The 15,606-nt window shown below is 53.9% G+C and overlaps 1 protein-coding gene across 7 annotated transcripts in view; it reads left to right on the top strand.

The window, feature by feature from the left end:
* ARHGAP23 (Rho GTPase activating protein 23) overlaps positions 1–15,606 on the top strand; it is an 80,534-nt gene that overhangs the window by 47,631 nt on the left and 17,297 nt on the right. For all 7 annotated transcript variants that reach the window (XM_072747384.1, XM_072747379.1, XM_072747382.1 and 4 more), the window contains 7 exons: positions 5,274–5,591; positions 6,932–6,993; positions 7,246–7,376; positions 7,990–8,111; positions 8,482–8,637; positions 12,199–12,277; positions 15,370–15,443. In XM_072747384.1, coding sequence (XP_072603485.1) covers positions 5,274–5,591; positions 6,932–6,993; positions 7,246–7,376; positions 7,990–8,111; positions 8,482–8,637; positions 12,199–12,277; positions 15,370–15,443 — 942 coding nt within the window. The remainder of the gene's footprint in view (positions 1–5,273; positions 5,592–6,931; positions 6,994–7,245; positions 7,377–7,989; positions 8,112–8,481; positions 8,638–12,198; positions 12,278–15,369; positions 15,444–15,606) is intronic.

Raw genomic sequence — 15,606 nt, 5'->3', positions numbered from 1 at the left:
CCAGAGAGAACCAGCTAAGCCTGTAGCACGAGGGGTGGAGGCTAGATGTCAGGAAGAGTTTCCTGGGGGACCTAAAGAACTCCTGAAACAGAGGTTAACCAGAGAGATGGTCTCTGCTGTGGGATGGGTCCGGTCAAATTGTGCCTGGAATTCTGACAGAACCATCCCACAGTAATCTTTGGTTGGCAGATCACCCCAAGAATGGCCACTGGGGCTCTTGGAAAATGAAGGGGCAAGGCCAGAGTGATTCTCTTAGGGGAGCTGAGACCCCAGAAGAATGCAGAGGTTCCCCTTTTCAGGGTTTTGCAGGGCCAGCAGAGCTTTTAGTCTTTATCCTAAAGGCAATTGAAAGCTCCCGGGGCCTCTTTCATTTGGCTTCCTGGGGAATGAGTTAGAGAGGGCCCGACTGGAGGCCAGAAGACCAATTAAGAGCCACCACAGTGATCCAGGTGAGCGATGAAAATGGCTGGGCCCGAGGGTGGCAGAGGGAGACCAACAGGATCCCAAATTGAGAGGGCGGGGCCCCTGAGTCTGAAGCCCTGGTTCCAGGCCATGCTGTGGCTGAGGAGGAAGGAGGAGACACAGCCCAGGCAGGGCTGAGTAGAGCGGTTAGCATAAACCTGGGCTTGGCCCTTGACTGCATCATGCATTGCTGGAAGAGCTTGGGTGACTCAGCTGCCTATGACTCAGTTTCCTCATCTGTAAATAGAGCTAATGACAGCCCCCAGCACATACATCTGTTGCTGAGGATCAAACGAGTTGACCTGAGCAAAAGTGTAGCCAGGCCCACAAAAAGTGTACCCAGGAAGCTATGCTCTGGCTGTGATTCGAATTTCCTGCCTTGCCCTCTAGGGGTCTTGTACCTGGAGAAAGAACATAAGCTTTGAAGTCAGACAATTTTGGATTTCCTGCCCAGCCACTTTGGCCAGCATAAGGCTTTGGGTAGCCCCCTTAACCTCTGTGCCTCACTTTTCCAATCTGTAAGATGGGGACGAGGTTATCCCGTGCCCTGGGCTGGTGTGAGGTGAAGTGAGCTGGGTAGGCCAGGCGGGGCGGCCTCATTCATCCATGCCTTCGTCCAGTCCGTGAAATGACTGAGTGCCTGCCGTGTTCCCGATTTGAGGTCAAGGTTCTCGGTATTTTGTAGAGAGGGAGCCAGACCAGTCCTGCCCTGCTGGGGCTCAGGATAAGCAGAGAAAGCACATGGTGCATAATAGTTGCCGGTACATGGCTGTTATGGTGGAAGAGCAGAGCAGCATGCAGTAGGTGATCCCAGCCTCGGTGGGGTGCAGGATGATGTCCAGGAAGCTATGACTTGAAGGGTGCATGAGAATCCACAAAGCAGGGAGGGCAAGGAGTGCTCTGACAGCAGAGATATCCTCCTGGATAGTCTGGGAGAACAGAGGGCATGCTGGGTGGCTGCAAGCCAGGCTGCGAGGTGGAAGCTGAGGTGGGGAATCAGGTGCCTCCTCGTGGGACCTCATCACTCACAGCAAGCCTTTGCAGGGGTTTCAATGGGGGTGAGAGGTATGTAAGCCTAGGAGGCAAGAGTCATGTCTGTGACAGGAGAAGACAACACCACTGCTGTTGTCCAGGTGAGCCAGGGTGGGGGCCCTGACCAAGGTTGTGGCATGGGGCTGAAGGGAAGGGACAATTTGGAGAGATTAAGGGAGGGATGCCCTGGGCTTGCTGCTGGCCAGGAGGTGAGAGAGGGTGGAGGAGGCAGATGATGGCTGTGGGGATGATGGAGCCTTCCCCTGAGCCATACGGCACAGGAGGGGCAGGTTTGGTGAGAGAAAGCCAAGGGTTCATATGGCAACTTGTGGAGTCCAAGGACCCTGGGATGTATCCCAGTGGAGGTGTCCTGGAAACAGAAGCTCCGGAGGCATGGCACTCAGGAGGGAGTCCATCCAGGTGTGCATGGGCCTCTGCCTCCATGGGTTGGGGAGCACTGAGGGAGAAGGCAAGAGCCCGGCTACACCTTGAGAGGGAGTGGGGAACGCAAACCAAGAAGGAAAGCCAGCAAGATGGCAGGAGGGGTTGCCTAGGAGGAGCAGCAGGAGCCAGCTGTGGGAGCTGAGGAAGGGCAGCCGGGGTGGGCAAACCCTTCCAGCCTGAAGTTTGAGCCCCTCTGAGGGCCTGGGGAGAGCTGCTGACTCTTGCCTGCAGGTATCCTGTCCCCCAGCTGTGGATGGCTCCTGGCAGCCCCACCAGTGTCTCCCAGGCAGGGAGAGGAGCTGGCCCCTTCCTGCTCACTGACCAGTTCCAAAGGACAGAGGCTTCCACTCCTGGCTTGGCCAGGACCCGATTTCACTTATCCCCTAGATGCTGTGGCCCAGGAGTTAGGAGAGGGTTCCTTAGGTCAGCTTCAGGCCCTTAGTCTGTCCAGGAAACTGATTGCCAGACAGATGTTGTCCACTCTAGCAAATCTAGCCTCTCCTGGGTAACCCCGACCCAGCCCCCAGCCTCCTCTTTCAGAGGCTGTTCACTATTGGGCAGCGGGCGGTGTGTGTGTGTGTGTGTGTGTGTGTGTGTGTGTGTGTATGGATGTGACAAGACAAGTCCCTGCAGTCACAGACCTGGCATTTGAGCTGGATGTAACCTTTGAGACCAGGTAGTTCACTTTTCATTTTACCAATAGGGAACACTGATGCCAGGGGACCGACTTGTCCAAGGTCATCTAGCTGGCTTGGTCTCAAAGGGGCACCTTGCCACCACCTCGCCCTGACATTAAAAAATCCCCTGGAGGACCATGCCGTCTCCTGCTCTGACGATCCTCTCTGGGTCCAGCAGGTCTGCGGTGGTGGGCAGGGCTCATGGCCAGATGTGGCTGTGTTCCCTGCCAGCCATGGAGTTTCCTCACCTGGTTTGTTCTGAGGGCAGAGGCCCGTGTTGGGGGAGGAGGAGCAGGTAGGCCACCAGCCCAAGGAAGGGAGCCCTCCATCTGATGAGGGAGATGGAGCTCCTGCCCTTAGTGTGCTCTGGGAATGATTAATTCATTTATTCAGTGAATATTGATGACCACTTACCCTATGCCTGTGGCTGCTCTACAGCTTTTGGGTGTGGACGTGAGAGGAGAGACAAGCTCCCAAGAGCTTTCCATTTACTGGAGAGATCCGCAACTAGTATAACTGGAGGTTGCAGTAAGCACTCAGGGAAAATGAACTGGGTGACATGATTGCCTTTATATATATATATATATATATTTAATATATATATTTAAGATTTTATTTATTTATTCATGAGAGACACACACACACAGAGAGAGAGAGAGAGAGAGAGAGAGAGAGGCAGAGACACAGGCAGAGGGAGAAGCAGGCTCCATGCTGGGAGCCTGACATGGGACTCAGTCCCGGGTCTCCAGGATCACACCCTGGGCCGAAGCCGGCGTTAAACCACTGGGCCACCAGGGCTGCCCACATGATTGCCTTTAAATTTGGAGGTAGTGGGGAAGCTGCTGTTAGAAAAAAAAATGGTCAGAGAAGACCTCGCTGAGGAGGTGATGTTTGTGACATTTGAGCAAACCTAAAGGGCAAGAGGGAGGCCACATGGAGAAGCAAGAGAAGAGGCTCTAGGCTGAAGGAACAAAGAGAGCAAGGTCCCTAGCAGGGGTTGGTTGGCTTGTTCACAGAGAAGGCCCCTGTGTCGTGACATAGTGAGGAAGAAGTCGGTGGAGAAGTTGAGCTTGGAGGGGGAGGGACACAGAAATTCTTGGATTTGATTCCGGGGGCAGCAGGAACCCACTGAGAGGGTGCTAAGCAGGGGAGAGACACAATCTCATTTACATTTTAAAATGGTGGCCGCGGCACACCTGGCTGGCTCATCCCACAGAATGTGCAACTCTTGGTCTCAGGGTCATGAGTTTGAGCTCCAAGTTGGGTGCAGAGATTACTTAAAAAACATGGTGGCCGCAGCTGCTGGGTGGAGAGTGGATTACAGGAGGCAAGGGTGGGGACTGGGAAGGTTTGTGTAGTTGCCCAGGTAAGAAGCGTTGGTGGCATGGGCAAGGTGGTAGATAGCAAGAAGGATGCAGACAGGTGATATTTTGGAAGCAGAGCAGCTGTGACTTTGTGATGGGTCAAGGGTAAGGAAAAGGGAGGGGTGAAGGGCAACCCCCAGGTTTCTGGACCACTGGGTGGATTTACTGAGCTGGAGAAGTTGGGGGGGGGCTGCTGTGGAGAGCAAGTTTGATGACACAAACCAAGTGCCCCATGGTGAGCAAGTAGTGTGCAGAGTGCCTATGGGAATGCAAGTGGGGACACTGGGCAGGCAGTGGGGGGTGCAGCACTGTGGCTGGGGTGTGGGGGGTGCCAGACCAGGGATACATTTGTGAATCAGCAGACAGATGGGATTTAAAGCCACAGCTGTGGATGACATCAGAGTAGAGGCATGGATGGAAAGGGGAACCCAGGATAGAGGTCTGGAGCGCCGCCCCTCGCTTTAGGGCAGGGTCTCAACATCACCTGTAGTGCCATGGGGGGCCAGACGATTCTGTGTTGTGGGGGGCTGTCTTGGACATCAGGGGATGTTTAGCAGCATCCTTGGCCTCTCTACCCACTAGATGCCATAGCACTTGCCCAGGTGTGACACCTGAAAACGTCTCCAGACTAATGTCCCCTGGGCACCAGTTCGCCTCCATCGAGAATGGCTGGCAAGAGGATGTTGGGGGGAAGGGAACCAATGGAGGAGACCAAGAAGGAGCCAGTGGGATTTTAGGAGGAAAAACAGGGACCCTGGGGTCCCAGGTGCCAAGAGAGGGTTTAGAGAAGGAAGGAATGGCAGGCTGGGTCACGTGCCTCGGAGGGGTTAAGAAAGAGCCGGAAGGACGGAGGAGCTGCCACTGGCTGCGGTAACCTGGGCGTCCGGCTGACCTTGTGAGCCCGTTCTGCCGGGACACTCAGCAGAGCCTGGAGCCGGCGGCCAGAGTGGGGAGAGCAGGTGCGGGGACAGCTCTGGGCTAGTGCTGCGCAGGGGGCAGCGTGTGGCCCGGGAATGGCTGTGCGGGGTCTAAGTCCGGTGGCCAGGCTGGGCAGTGCCGCTGCCAGACGCTGCTGACGCTGGTATTCAAGGATGACTGGGGACACGGGCGCAGGGGGCACTGAGAACCCTAATAGGTAGGGGTGTCCGGGCAGGGGGGTGCTGGGCAGGGGTGGGGGCCCACGGCTGTGGCCGCCCACAGCTCCTAGAGCCCCCTCGGGCTGTGGGGGCGGGGCGGGCCGGCCTCTCACACCCGCCCCCTCCCGTGTCTCCCCCTCCCCCGTGTCTCCCTGCAGAAAGCGGGCGGCGGCCTGCGCCAGTGGAAGCGGGTGTACGCCGCGCTGCGGGCGCGCTCGCTCTCGCTGAGCAAGGAGCGGCGGGAGCCCGGGCCGGCGGCGGCGGGGGCGGCGGCGGCCGTCGCAGGTGAGGACGAGGCGGCGCCCGTCTGCATCGGCTCCTGCCTGGTGGACATCTCCTACAGCGAGACCAAGAGGAGGCACGTGTTCCGGCTGACCACCGCTGACTTCTGTGAATATCTCTTTCAGGCTGAGGACCGGGATGACATGCTGGGCTGGATCAGAGCGATCCGAGAGAACAGCAGGGCCGAGGGCGAGGTGAGGGCCCGGCCGCCCACCCGGCCGGGGCGGGGATCAGCCGGGACGGTGGGGAGCCAGGGCCGCTCCTCACCTGCCAGTGGACCTCGCTTTGCCGCTCTGAGCCTCAGTTCCCTCATCCATAAAATGGGCTAACAGGAGTACACCTTGTAGCTGTACCCACCTGGGCTTTGGTGGAAGAGAAAAATGCAGACAGTGGCTCACAGAGCACCTGGCATCCTCAGTGTTCCCTGGCTGGCAGTAACAATAATAACTGGAGGAATGACACTAATTATTATTATTATCATTATTAATTATTATTACTGCCTTGGGCAGGCTCTGGCACAGACAGGTCAGCTCCAGGCCAACCTCAAGTTGGGGTTCAGGAAGCAGAGGTTTCTTCTGGAGTGTATTACAGAATGAGGTGCCCCCGTGCCAGAACTGTGGCTGGCACTTCTGACAGGGCTGGCCTGTCAGCAGGGCATGAACACATTGACCTTGGGAGGAGGCCAAGAGGATTGGCCTTTGGCAGCAAGCTGTAGTGGTTGAGCCAAAGGCTTTGGCAGGGATTTCGGCGTAATTTTTAAATGGCGCCCCCTCTTGGGCAGCTGCAGCCTCACACCAGGAGCTTGGGCTGGGAGGTTGTCTGCCTCCCCTTGCCCTCCCCACCAAGTGCCTGCACCATGTTGTCTCCGCACAAAGTCAGTGGGGGTCCTGGGCTCAGGGGCTGGTCTCTACCATGAGGATGGTGGGCCTGCACCCTGGTCCAGGTGTGCACCTGCTCTGGCCACGGGGAGAGGGACACTAGTACATAGCCTTTGGGCCACAGGCCCTCTCACTGAGGGGAGGCATATGCTCTCACTGAACCAGGTTCTGCTTTCCCTCAGGACATTGTCTCTCCTTACTGTAAGGAGGAAAGTACCTGGAAACTGTGGCTCTGGCTCTGGGGGCTCCTGGCTGAGCTGTTCCCAGCAGGGCACAGTCGGCGGGGGGAGGGTCTCAAGTGACCTTCGTTATTGCAATAGCTGCCAGTCATGGGGTGCCTCCTCAGTGCTTTGCCAGGAATGTGATCAGTGCCAGATGCATAGTTATGCATCCCAACCCTGAGGTTGCCATATTCTCTCCTTTGCTACTGTGGGTGAGACTGAGGCTCAGAGAGGCTAGTGGATTACCCTAGGTCACACAGCTGGTGAGGGGGTGTTCAGGAGTCCAGCCCTGGTCTTTCTCACTCCAGGGTGTGAGCCCTCCAGCTGGCAGATGGAGGAGAGGGGAGGCAAAGCCGAGGCAGGGACCAGGGGTGAGACCTGAGTTGGCTGATTGTGGGCACTGATGGGGTCTGCTTTTTCTTTCCTCTCCTCCAGGACCCCGGCTGTGCCAACCAAGCTCTGATCAGCAAGAAGCTTAATGATTATCGCAAAGTAAGGTGAGGCCCGGCTCTCCTAAGTGGTCCTGGCCATAGGGCAGGGACACTCCAAACAGAGGTCATCCTCCTGGCCCACCTCCAGGCCTGAGGGCAGCCCCTGAGTCACCCTCTGCCAGGGGGCAGGCAGGATGGCAGGGGCATCAAACTCATTGCTTCAGGGACGGAGGGGAGGTCCAAAGTGGTAGGAGGCTGGGGCAGGCAGCACACTGGGTCACCCCAGATGAAGACTTCTCTTCCCCTTTTCCTACACAGCCATAGCTCTGCGCCCAAAGCTGATTCCTCCCCAAAAATCTCTCGTGGCCTGGGGGGCCTCAAGTCTGAGTTCCTCAAACAGAGTGCTGCACGTGGCCTCCGGACTCAGGACCAGCCTGCAGGAAACAAGGGTATGAAGGTGGCTGCTGAGGGGATAATGTGTGTGTGTGCATGCGTGTGGGAAGATGGGGAGGGGGTCAGCCCCGTGGATTGGCCTGTGTGCCAAGGGCTCGTGTGTGTGTGTGTGCGTGCACGCCTGTGGATGTGTGCCTGTGAGGGTCTGCGGGCTCCCGGTCTCAAGGCTGGAAAGGCCTGGAACCTGACTCCCCCCCCCATGACATCCTAGCTGGGTAGACTCCAAGTCTCTGTTTGTGTCATCCTTCAGGAGCTGAAGGCTCATTCTCTCTGGAGGCAGCCTTTTCCATCTTTATACACTTTGGGCTACTAGAAAGTTCTTTTTTTGGTTGTACCAGAATCTCTGGCTCTCACCTTGTTGTTTTAGCCCTTGAGACCATATAGAAGTCTTTACATTACCCTGAGGCTGTCTTGTCAGGAATACACACCCTCATCTCTTGGCTATCCCTTGGGATATAATTTCCCATCAGCCCTCATCATTTCAGTTGCCTCTTGATGGAGTCCCCATACGTCCAAGCATGGGATGAGGTGTGTGTGACCTGGTGTGGCTGCTGCTCCTCCCCCTGCCCCCAGCTCAGCCTGGCTTTGTCTGCCTCCCCCCCCACCCAGATGACAGTGCTGCCACTCCTAAAACCCCCTGGGGCATCAACATTATCAAGAAAAACAAGAAGGCAGCTCCTCGGGCATTTGGGGTCCGGCTGGAGGAGTGCCAGCCAGCCATCGAGAACCAGGTGAGTCCCCCGCTACACTCCAGAGCCAACGGCTAATGGGAGAGACCAAGGCACAGAGCTGTGAGGGACTTTGGAACCAGCTCTCCAGCTCATCTTAGAGACACAGTGGTCGGAGGGCACTCAGGGAGGGAACTGTGGAGCTGAGGCAGAACCCAGAATTCCTGACACTTGGGTGGTGGTCCTCTGCAGACCTTGGCGAGGCTCTGGTGTTACTTCCAGCCCCTGAACTGGAGACAGTGAGGGCCTTTTATGCCCCTGCACGGGGCTCTGGGCAGCAGCTCTGGCCTTTTGCTGCTCCCATCTTGGCCTTTCCGCCTCTTCTGGTCTTCCCTTTACCTTCCTAACATGCCTGCCCTGCCTGTGTCTCCAGCGGGTCCCCCTGATTGTGGCTGCGTGCTGTCGCATTGTGGAGGCACGGGGGCTGGAGTCCACGGGCATTTACCGAGTGCCAGGCAACAATGCGGTGGTGTCCAGCCTGCAGGAGCAGCTCAACCGTGGGCCCGGTGACATCAACCTACAGGATGAGGTGGGTGCAGCTGGGGAGTCTGAAAGCAGGGGTGGAGGTGGGGGCAAGGTGGTATGTGTGTCTGTTGTGTTCATCAGACCCTGTGATGTGCCTGGCAGTGGGCCAGGACATCCAGATGGGTGAGACAGGACCTGCCCAGGCAGGCTAGTCCCGAGGATGGGCATCACCCCAGCTGAAGCCTGAGAGACAGACACAATCATGGCTGGGGATCCCTGAGGTGGAGGCTTGCAGGTAATAGGTTTTGAGGCCTTGAGGATGAATAGAGTTCCCCAGTGTCAGTGAAAGCTGGGTAGGTAGGCACATTCCAGGCGGAAGGAATGGCCAGGGCAGAGGTGCGGCCAGTAGTCAACCCACCTTCTCTGTAAAGGGCCAGGTTGCAAATGCTTTAGGCATTGGTTACCATCCTGCGGTCTCCTTCTCCTCTGCCTTCTCCTCCTTCTTCTTCTTCTTCCCAGCCCTTTAAACATGTAAAAACCATTCTTGGCTCAAGGGTCATACAAAACCAGACAGCTGGCTGGACTTGACCTACAGGTTATGGTTTGCAGACCCCTGGCTTAGAAGGCGAGCATGTGGTATTTTCTGGAGCAGCCAGCGCTTTGAGCGGTTACAACACGGGAAGAGGAGGGGCTGGTGGGGTGTGACACAGCCAGCTCGGGAAGGAATGTGACAGCCACACTTAGGAACTCGCAGCAGGTTACATGTCAGTTACATCTCAGTAAAGCTGGAAGAAAAGCCAAAAACATATTTCAGTGTGGAAAAAAAAAATAACAAAAGTATTTGCAGCAAGGCCAGTGTTTCTCAAACCGTGTTCCCCAGAGGAGCTGTGGGAGGCCGGGAACAGGTCAGGGTACCGCCCCCTCCCCTTCCTTGTTTGAACTAGAGTATTCTGCATTGTTAATTTTTTTTTAATGTCAATTATTTTCATATTGGGTTTTCATGGATAATTCTGTTCAACAAAAGGGACTCTGCTGAGAAAGATGTGGAAGGCCATGAATCTGGGCAATGAAATCCCACAAGTCACATATTGTGAAACCTTATGTGATACATGCCAGTCTTCCTGCCCTTGGGGAGGAAGTGGCGAGACATGATATGTGGGATAGTAGCCATGAGAAAAGGCTGATCTCTCATCAAGGACCAGACTGTGATGAGGAAGGAGAAGATGCTGAGGGGTGGAGCAAGTGGGAAGCTTGAGTGTTGGAATCTTTGAAGGATGAATGGGAGTGGGCAGGTGGACAAGAAGGCAGTCCAGGCTGGGAATGATAGCATTTTCCAAAATCCCAAAGAACGGTCTGAGTGTCAAGAGAGAACAGACCCACCCCCTTCCTCCTTTCTGAGCTTGGCAGTGGGGAGGGTGAAGCCCAGGGCAGGAGGCAGAGGGCTATTGATGGCTGCACTGGAGCCTTTGATCTTGATCCAGTGGACAATAGGGAGTCTTCACTGGTTCTTCAGCTGGGGAGGTATAAATGAGCATGGGGTCTGCGTTAGCTTATGCCTGATGGATATGAATGAGGGAGGCCCAGAGTAGGGCATCTATAGGGGAAACTGCTGATATGTGGGAAGTGCCAGAGGCCAGGAGGACACAGTGGTCCCAGAGGAATTAGGGAGGATGGGAGCAGCTCTAGGAGTTGACTGCATGAGGAGGGGCAGGGAAGAGCCAACATTTGAACTGGGGGCTGATAGTATCTCTCTGACAGATACTGGGGGAGTAGGGCCAGAGAAGAGGATGTGTCAGGTAGGGCCCCCATTGGATTTGGGGTGATGGCACAATCAGGCACTGCCCATGAGTGGACTGGGGGGATGGGTGTGGTCACATTGGGGCACAGAGCAGGACAATGGAGGGAACTGCTAGGTGGGCAGACAGAGAGCATCAGGAGTGAAAGGCCAGGCTCTGCATGGGACAGAGGAGAGGGCTCAGGTGTGGCTGAGGATGAGGGGCTGATATGCACACACAAGAGGGGTCCAGAAGCCTTGGGTTTGGCAGCTGGGAGATGAGAAGAGACCATGCCCCCAGGCCAGGAGCTGAAGGGGCAGGTGGGCAGGAGCTGCACTGGGCAGGGGTAGGTATGCACCAAAGCACATTCATGGAGCCTTAGCCAGGAAGAAGCATGGCCAGAGCTGGACAGGCAGCTGGCCCACGTCAAGGCCCAGAGTGTGGGTACACCCATTGTGTTGGGTGTATGGTTTTGTCTCAGGCGTCAGTCCTGTCCTTTATCCTGGGGATGGCTGGAAGTTAAGTGTTGTGGGCAGGGTGGCTGTAACTCCTGCTGAGCCTGAGGGGAAGCTATTGTTTGTGGGATGGTGTGGCATTGAGCTGGGGCCCCACTGTACAGAGTGTGTATATTGTGGAGCTCTGTGTCTTTGTGGAGAGCATTACCTTGTTTTCTGGGCCTGAATTATTCTAAGCGGTTCTCAAGTCTTTTACCCTTGACTTTGTGCACGAAGGTGGTGCCCCCTGGTGGTGAGAGGGGACAATGACCCGTCCATGCTTCAGTGATTCTTGCATTTAACAACCCGTTCATTTAGAACAGGGTTTCTCAATCTTGACTCTTTAGGCAGAATAGTTCTTTGTCATGGAAAGTTGTCCTGTGCATCACAGAAAGTTTGAAAGCATCCCCAGACTCTATCCACTGGATGCCAGTGGCACTCCCCAGTTGTGGAAACCAAAGTGGTTCTAGATACAACCAGATGTCCCTGGGGGAGTGATTCCACTCCTGTTGAGAATTGCCGACTTAGACCATTTAAGTGCCAGGCTCATTGAGCTCGATAGGTGGTAGGAGCACAGTGGGGGACAGGACAGATAGGGGCCCTGCTCCTCAGGGGGCTGCAGTCTGCCAGGCAGACAGGCAGGGGCAAGGAGACAAATGCATACCACAGTGACAAAGTGTGGCAAGCACCACAGAAGAAACAAAGTCAGGGCTGTTGCACAGATGACGGGGCAGTGACAGTGGGGGCTGCGTTAGCTGGGACTGTCAGGGAAGGCCTCCCTGAAGAAGTGACCTTTGGGCAGGATGAGAAGCCAGGCCTGTGAAGGCAAGAGAGGAAGGTTCTGGGGGAGGGAATCGGCAAGTGCAAAGGGCCTGAGACAGCAAGGTGCCAGGCACAAGTCACTACTGGGCCATGGATAAAGAGAGGGGGTCCAAGGATGACTCTGCTAAACGGGGAGCTCTGGGAGGCAGGGAGGGGGCTCTAGGAGGCCCAAAGAGGCCCAGTCACCAAGGAGATTTCACTTGCTTCTGTCCCACAATGCTTGCACCAAAGCAGGTAGCTGGTAGGTAGCTGGTACTTTCTGTGGGTAGGCAAAGATTGGAGACCACTTGGTTTTCTGGAGCACGAGGGGGTTGGGGCCATTTGCTCAGGGGGCCAGGACCCAGCTGGGGACTGTTCTGCCACCACCACCCTGAGGAGTCTTCTTAGCCTGGAGATCCATGGTCTGGGCACAGCTGTGAGTGTTCCCCGGGGAGGGCCTGGGCTGCGGCAGACTGGGCTTGAGGGCTGGAGAAGCATGGAGGCATGCGCCGCACCGCGCCTGCCTGGGGCCTGATGTCTTTGCCCTCTCCCCAGCGCTGGCAAGACCTCAACGTGATCAGCAGTCTGCTCAAGTCCTTCTTCCGAAAACTACCTGAGCCTCTTTTCACTGATGGTAAGTAGTGGGTGGCAGCGGAGGATGGGAGGAGGACAGAAACCTGTCTATAATGCTTTTTGTTTTTTTATTTAAAATTTTTTTTTAATTTTAAAGATTTTATTTATTTTATTCATGAGTGATGCAGAGAGAGAGAGGCAGAGACATAGGCAGAGGGAGAAGCAGGCTCCCTGTGGAGAGCCTGATGCAGGACTCGATTCCAGAACCCTAGGATCATGCCCTGAGCCAAAGGCAGATGCTCCACCACTAAGCCACCCAGGTGCCCTGATACTGCTTTTTAAATTGGGTTTATTAGTTCTTTCCTCCTGGGGCTTTTGTTTTAATACAAGGGAAACACGTGCTTGTAACGAACTTAGTATAGATACAAGGAAAGAGAACACAAAGGTCCCTGTCACACCTCTCGTCCCTGTCTGGTCACTGACTATGTGCCAAGCCCTGCTCCCTCTCAACAACTCTGAGAGGTAGGTACTATTATTTCCACTGTACAGATGAGGAAACGAAGATGAAGTCATTTGCCTAAGGTCACACAGGTTGTAAGTGTCAGAGCCAGCATTGGGCCCAGGCATCAGGCTCCAGGGCCCAGCTCTTAATGTTTGCTGAGCTGCTTAGTAATGGTCTGTTGTGTTTCCACCCAGGCCCTCTTACACCCATGACAGAGATATAGATGCAGATATAGGGTTTGGAGTGGGGTGAGTTCACAGGTGTGCTGGCAGATGTTTAACATCTGGCTCTCAAGGGGAAAAAAAACTTGATTTTTAGCATTTTTCCAGTCTGCATGTACAAATCTGTCCATCGTGGCTTATTTCAAGTCATGGATAAGCTACCACCAACGTGGAGTCGGGACAAACGGAACACCTCCAGCCCTCGGGAGCCAGTGTGAGCGGGCTCCAGCACGCCACTGGTGGGGTTGTCCTTAACAAAAGGAGGCTTATAATTTTGGGATTCGTTCATGTTTGTACATAGAACCCTACCTCATTCTTCTTTTAAATCAACCACATAGTAGTTCCTAGTCTGAATAGGCTATAGTTTGCCTAATCACTCCCCTATGGATGGAGTTTGGGTCGTGTTCGGGTTTTTGCTCTTATAAAAATGGTTGCAACAACTTTCCTTAACTGTGTCCCCGCACACCTGGATCAATGTCCTCGAGGTGGATTCCTAGATGTAGAATTTCTAGGTCAGGGTCCTGGCCAATGTTTTTGAAAGCTCATGTCCAGTCTCCTGAGAAGAAGGCCCTAGTTCACACTCTTGCCAACAGCATAGGAGAGAATTTGCTTCCGCATCAACCTTGGATGTTATCAATATTTTATACCTTTGTTAATCAGAAGGAAAATGTCATCTCGTTACTGTTTTCATTTTTGTTTCTTTCATTACTAGGGAAATTAACTATCTTTTCATTCATTTATTGACCTTTTCTGTTTTCTCTCATCTCCTGTTCAGACTGTGTGCCCATTTTTCTGTTAGGTTGTCTTTTTTTGTATTGATTTGTAGGAGACAAGCTTGTGTATATTTTGGGTGTTTGTAGATGTTTGCTCCTGCTCTGCCATTTGCATATTAACTTTGCATTGTAAGGAATTGTCAACAATTATTGTAAGTGTCATCAAAGCTGTTATGTATTCTGCATCTCATATTTAGGAAGGCCTTACTATTGTGATGATACTTTCTTGTGTTTCCAGTATCTTAATAATTTTTACATTTGGGGGGTACCTGGCTGACTCAGTCAGTTAAGCATCTGCCTTCAGCTCAGGTCATGATCTCAGGGTCCTGGAATTGAGCCCTGCATCGGGCTCCCTGCTTAACGGGGACCCTGCTTCTCCCTCTCCCCCCTGCTCGTGCTCTCTCTGCTTTCTCTGCTGTCTCTCACTACCTCTCTCTCTCTAAGTACATAAATAAAATCTTTAAAAAAAAATTTTTAGGGATCCCTGGGTGGCGCAGCGGTTTGGCGCCTGCCTTTGGCCCAGGGCGTGATCCTTGGAGACCCGGGATCGAATCCCACGTCGGGCTCCCGGTGCATGGAGCCTGCTTCTCCCTCTGCCTGTGTCTCTGCCTCTCTCTCTGTGTGTGTGTGTGTGTGTGTGTGTGTGTGACTATCATAAATAAATAAAAATTTAAAAAAAAATAATTTTTACATTTGGCTCTGTAATGCAATTAAATGTGTTTATGTATTATGTGAGCAGGAAATGGATTTTCGTTTCTCCAGCAATATAGCTAATTGTCTCAGGGACATTTATTGACACCTCCATCCTTCCCTACTGATTTGAAATACTGCCTTTGTCACATAGTAAAGACCCACGTGGCCTGTTCCCCTCTTTTCTGTGTCCTTACCCTTGGTTAGCTTTCCCTGTGGGTCCCAGACTGCTCTGGCTGTGTTGTTTTTAGTATGTTTCAGTATCTGATAGGGCACATCCTCCCTCATCATTCTTCCTTTACAAAATATTCTCAGCAATCCTTATGCATTTATTCATCAGATGAATTTTAGAACTTCCCATGTTCCATTTTTTTTATTTTTATTTTTTATTTTTTTATTTTTTATTTATTTATGATAGTCACAGAGAGAGAGAGAGAGAGGCAGAGACACAGGCAGAAGGAGAAGCAGGCTCCATGCACCGGGAGCCCAATGTGGGATTCGATCCCCGGTCTCCAGGATCGCGCCCTGGGCCAAAGGCAGGCGCCGAACCACTGTGCCACCCAGGGATCCCCCCCTTTTTTTTTTAAAGTTCCCCTTGGGCTTCTTCTGAAGGGAGTTGGGGGCATCTTGACCCAGCTCAGGAGGCTGAAAGGCCCTTCACTCTTTCTCGGTAACCTCCTCTTTTAACCTTGTGGTGTCCTTGTCCCAGAGACTGGGGCAAGGATCCCTTTGCCATTATCAACCTGCAGCTCAGGTCTTATTTCTTACCAAACAAACACACCTGGGCTACCCCAGGTCAGGTGCACACCTGAGTGCAGCTATAGTGGATTGGATGTTATGGACACAAGGCCACAGAGCTTCTCCCAACTGGAGCAACCTGGGTCTCTTCAGCTTGGGAGCAGCCCACCCTGAGAGTGAGAGAAAGGACTGCCTTCCACCTCTCTAAAGAGTCTTCACTGTGTTCTAGACAAATACAACGACTTCATCGAGGCCAACCGCATCGAAGACTCAAGGGAGCGGATGAAGACACTCCGGAAGCTGGTAAGGGGGGAGAGAGACGCCCTTAGGCAAAAGGCAGACTAGGCTGGAAGGACACCATCACCTTGGGAGGCCTGGAGTCCTTCTATTCCTTCTGTGACCTTGGAGAGACCCTGCTCCACTATGGGCCTCAGTTTCTCCATCTATCCAACAGGGCTGGTTAGAG

Source organism: Vulpes vulpes, chromosome 2 (genome assembly GCF_048418805.1).
Source record: "Vulpes vulpes isolate BD-2025 chromosome 2, VulVul3, whole genome shotgun sequence".
Classification (NCBI taxonomy): Eukaryota; Metazoa; Chordata; class Mammalia; order Carnivora; family Canidae; genus Vulpes; species Vulpes vulpes.
Note: the sequence above shows the minus strand (reverse complement) of the source record. Positions and strands in the feature narration are given on the sequence as shown.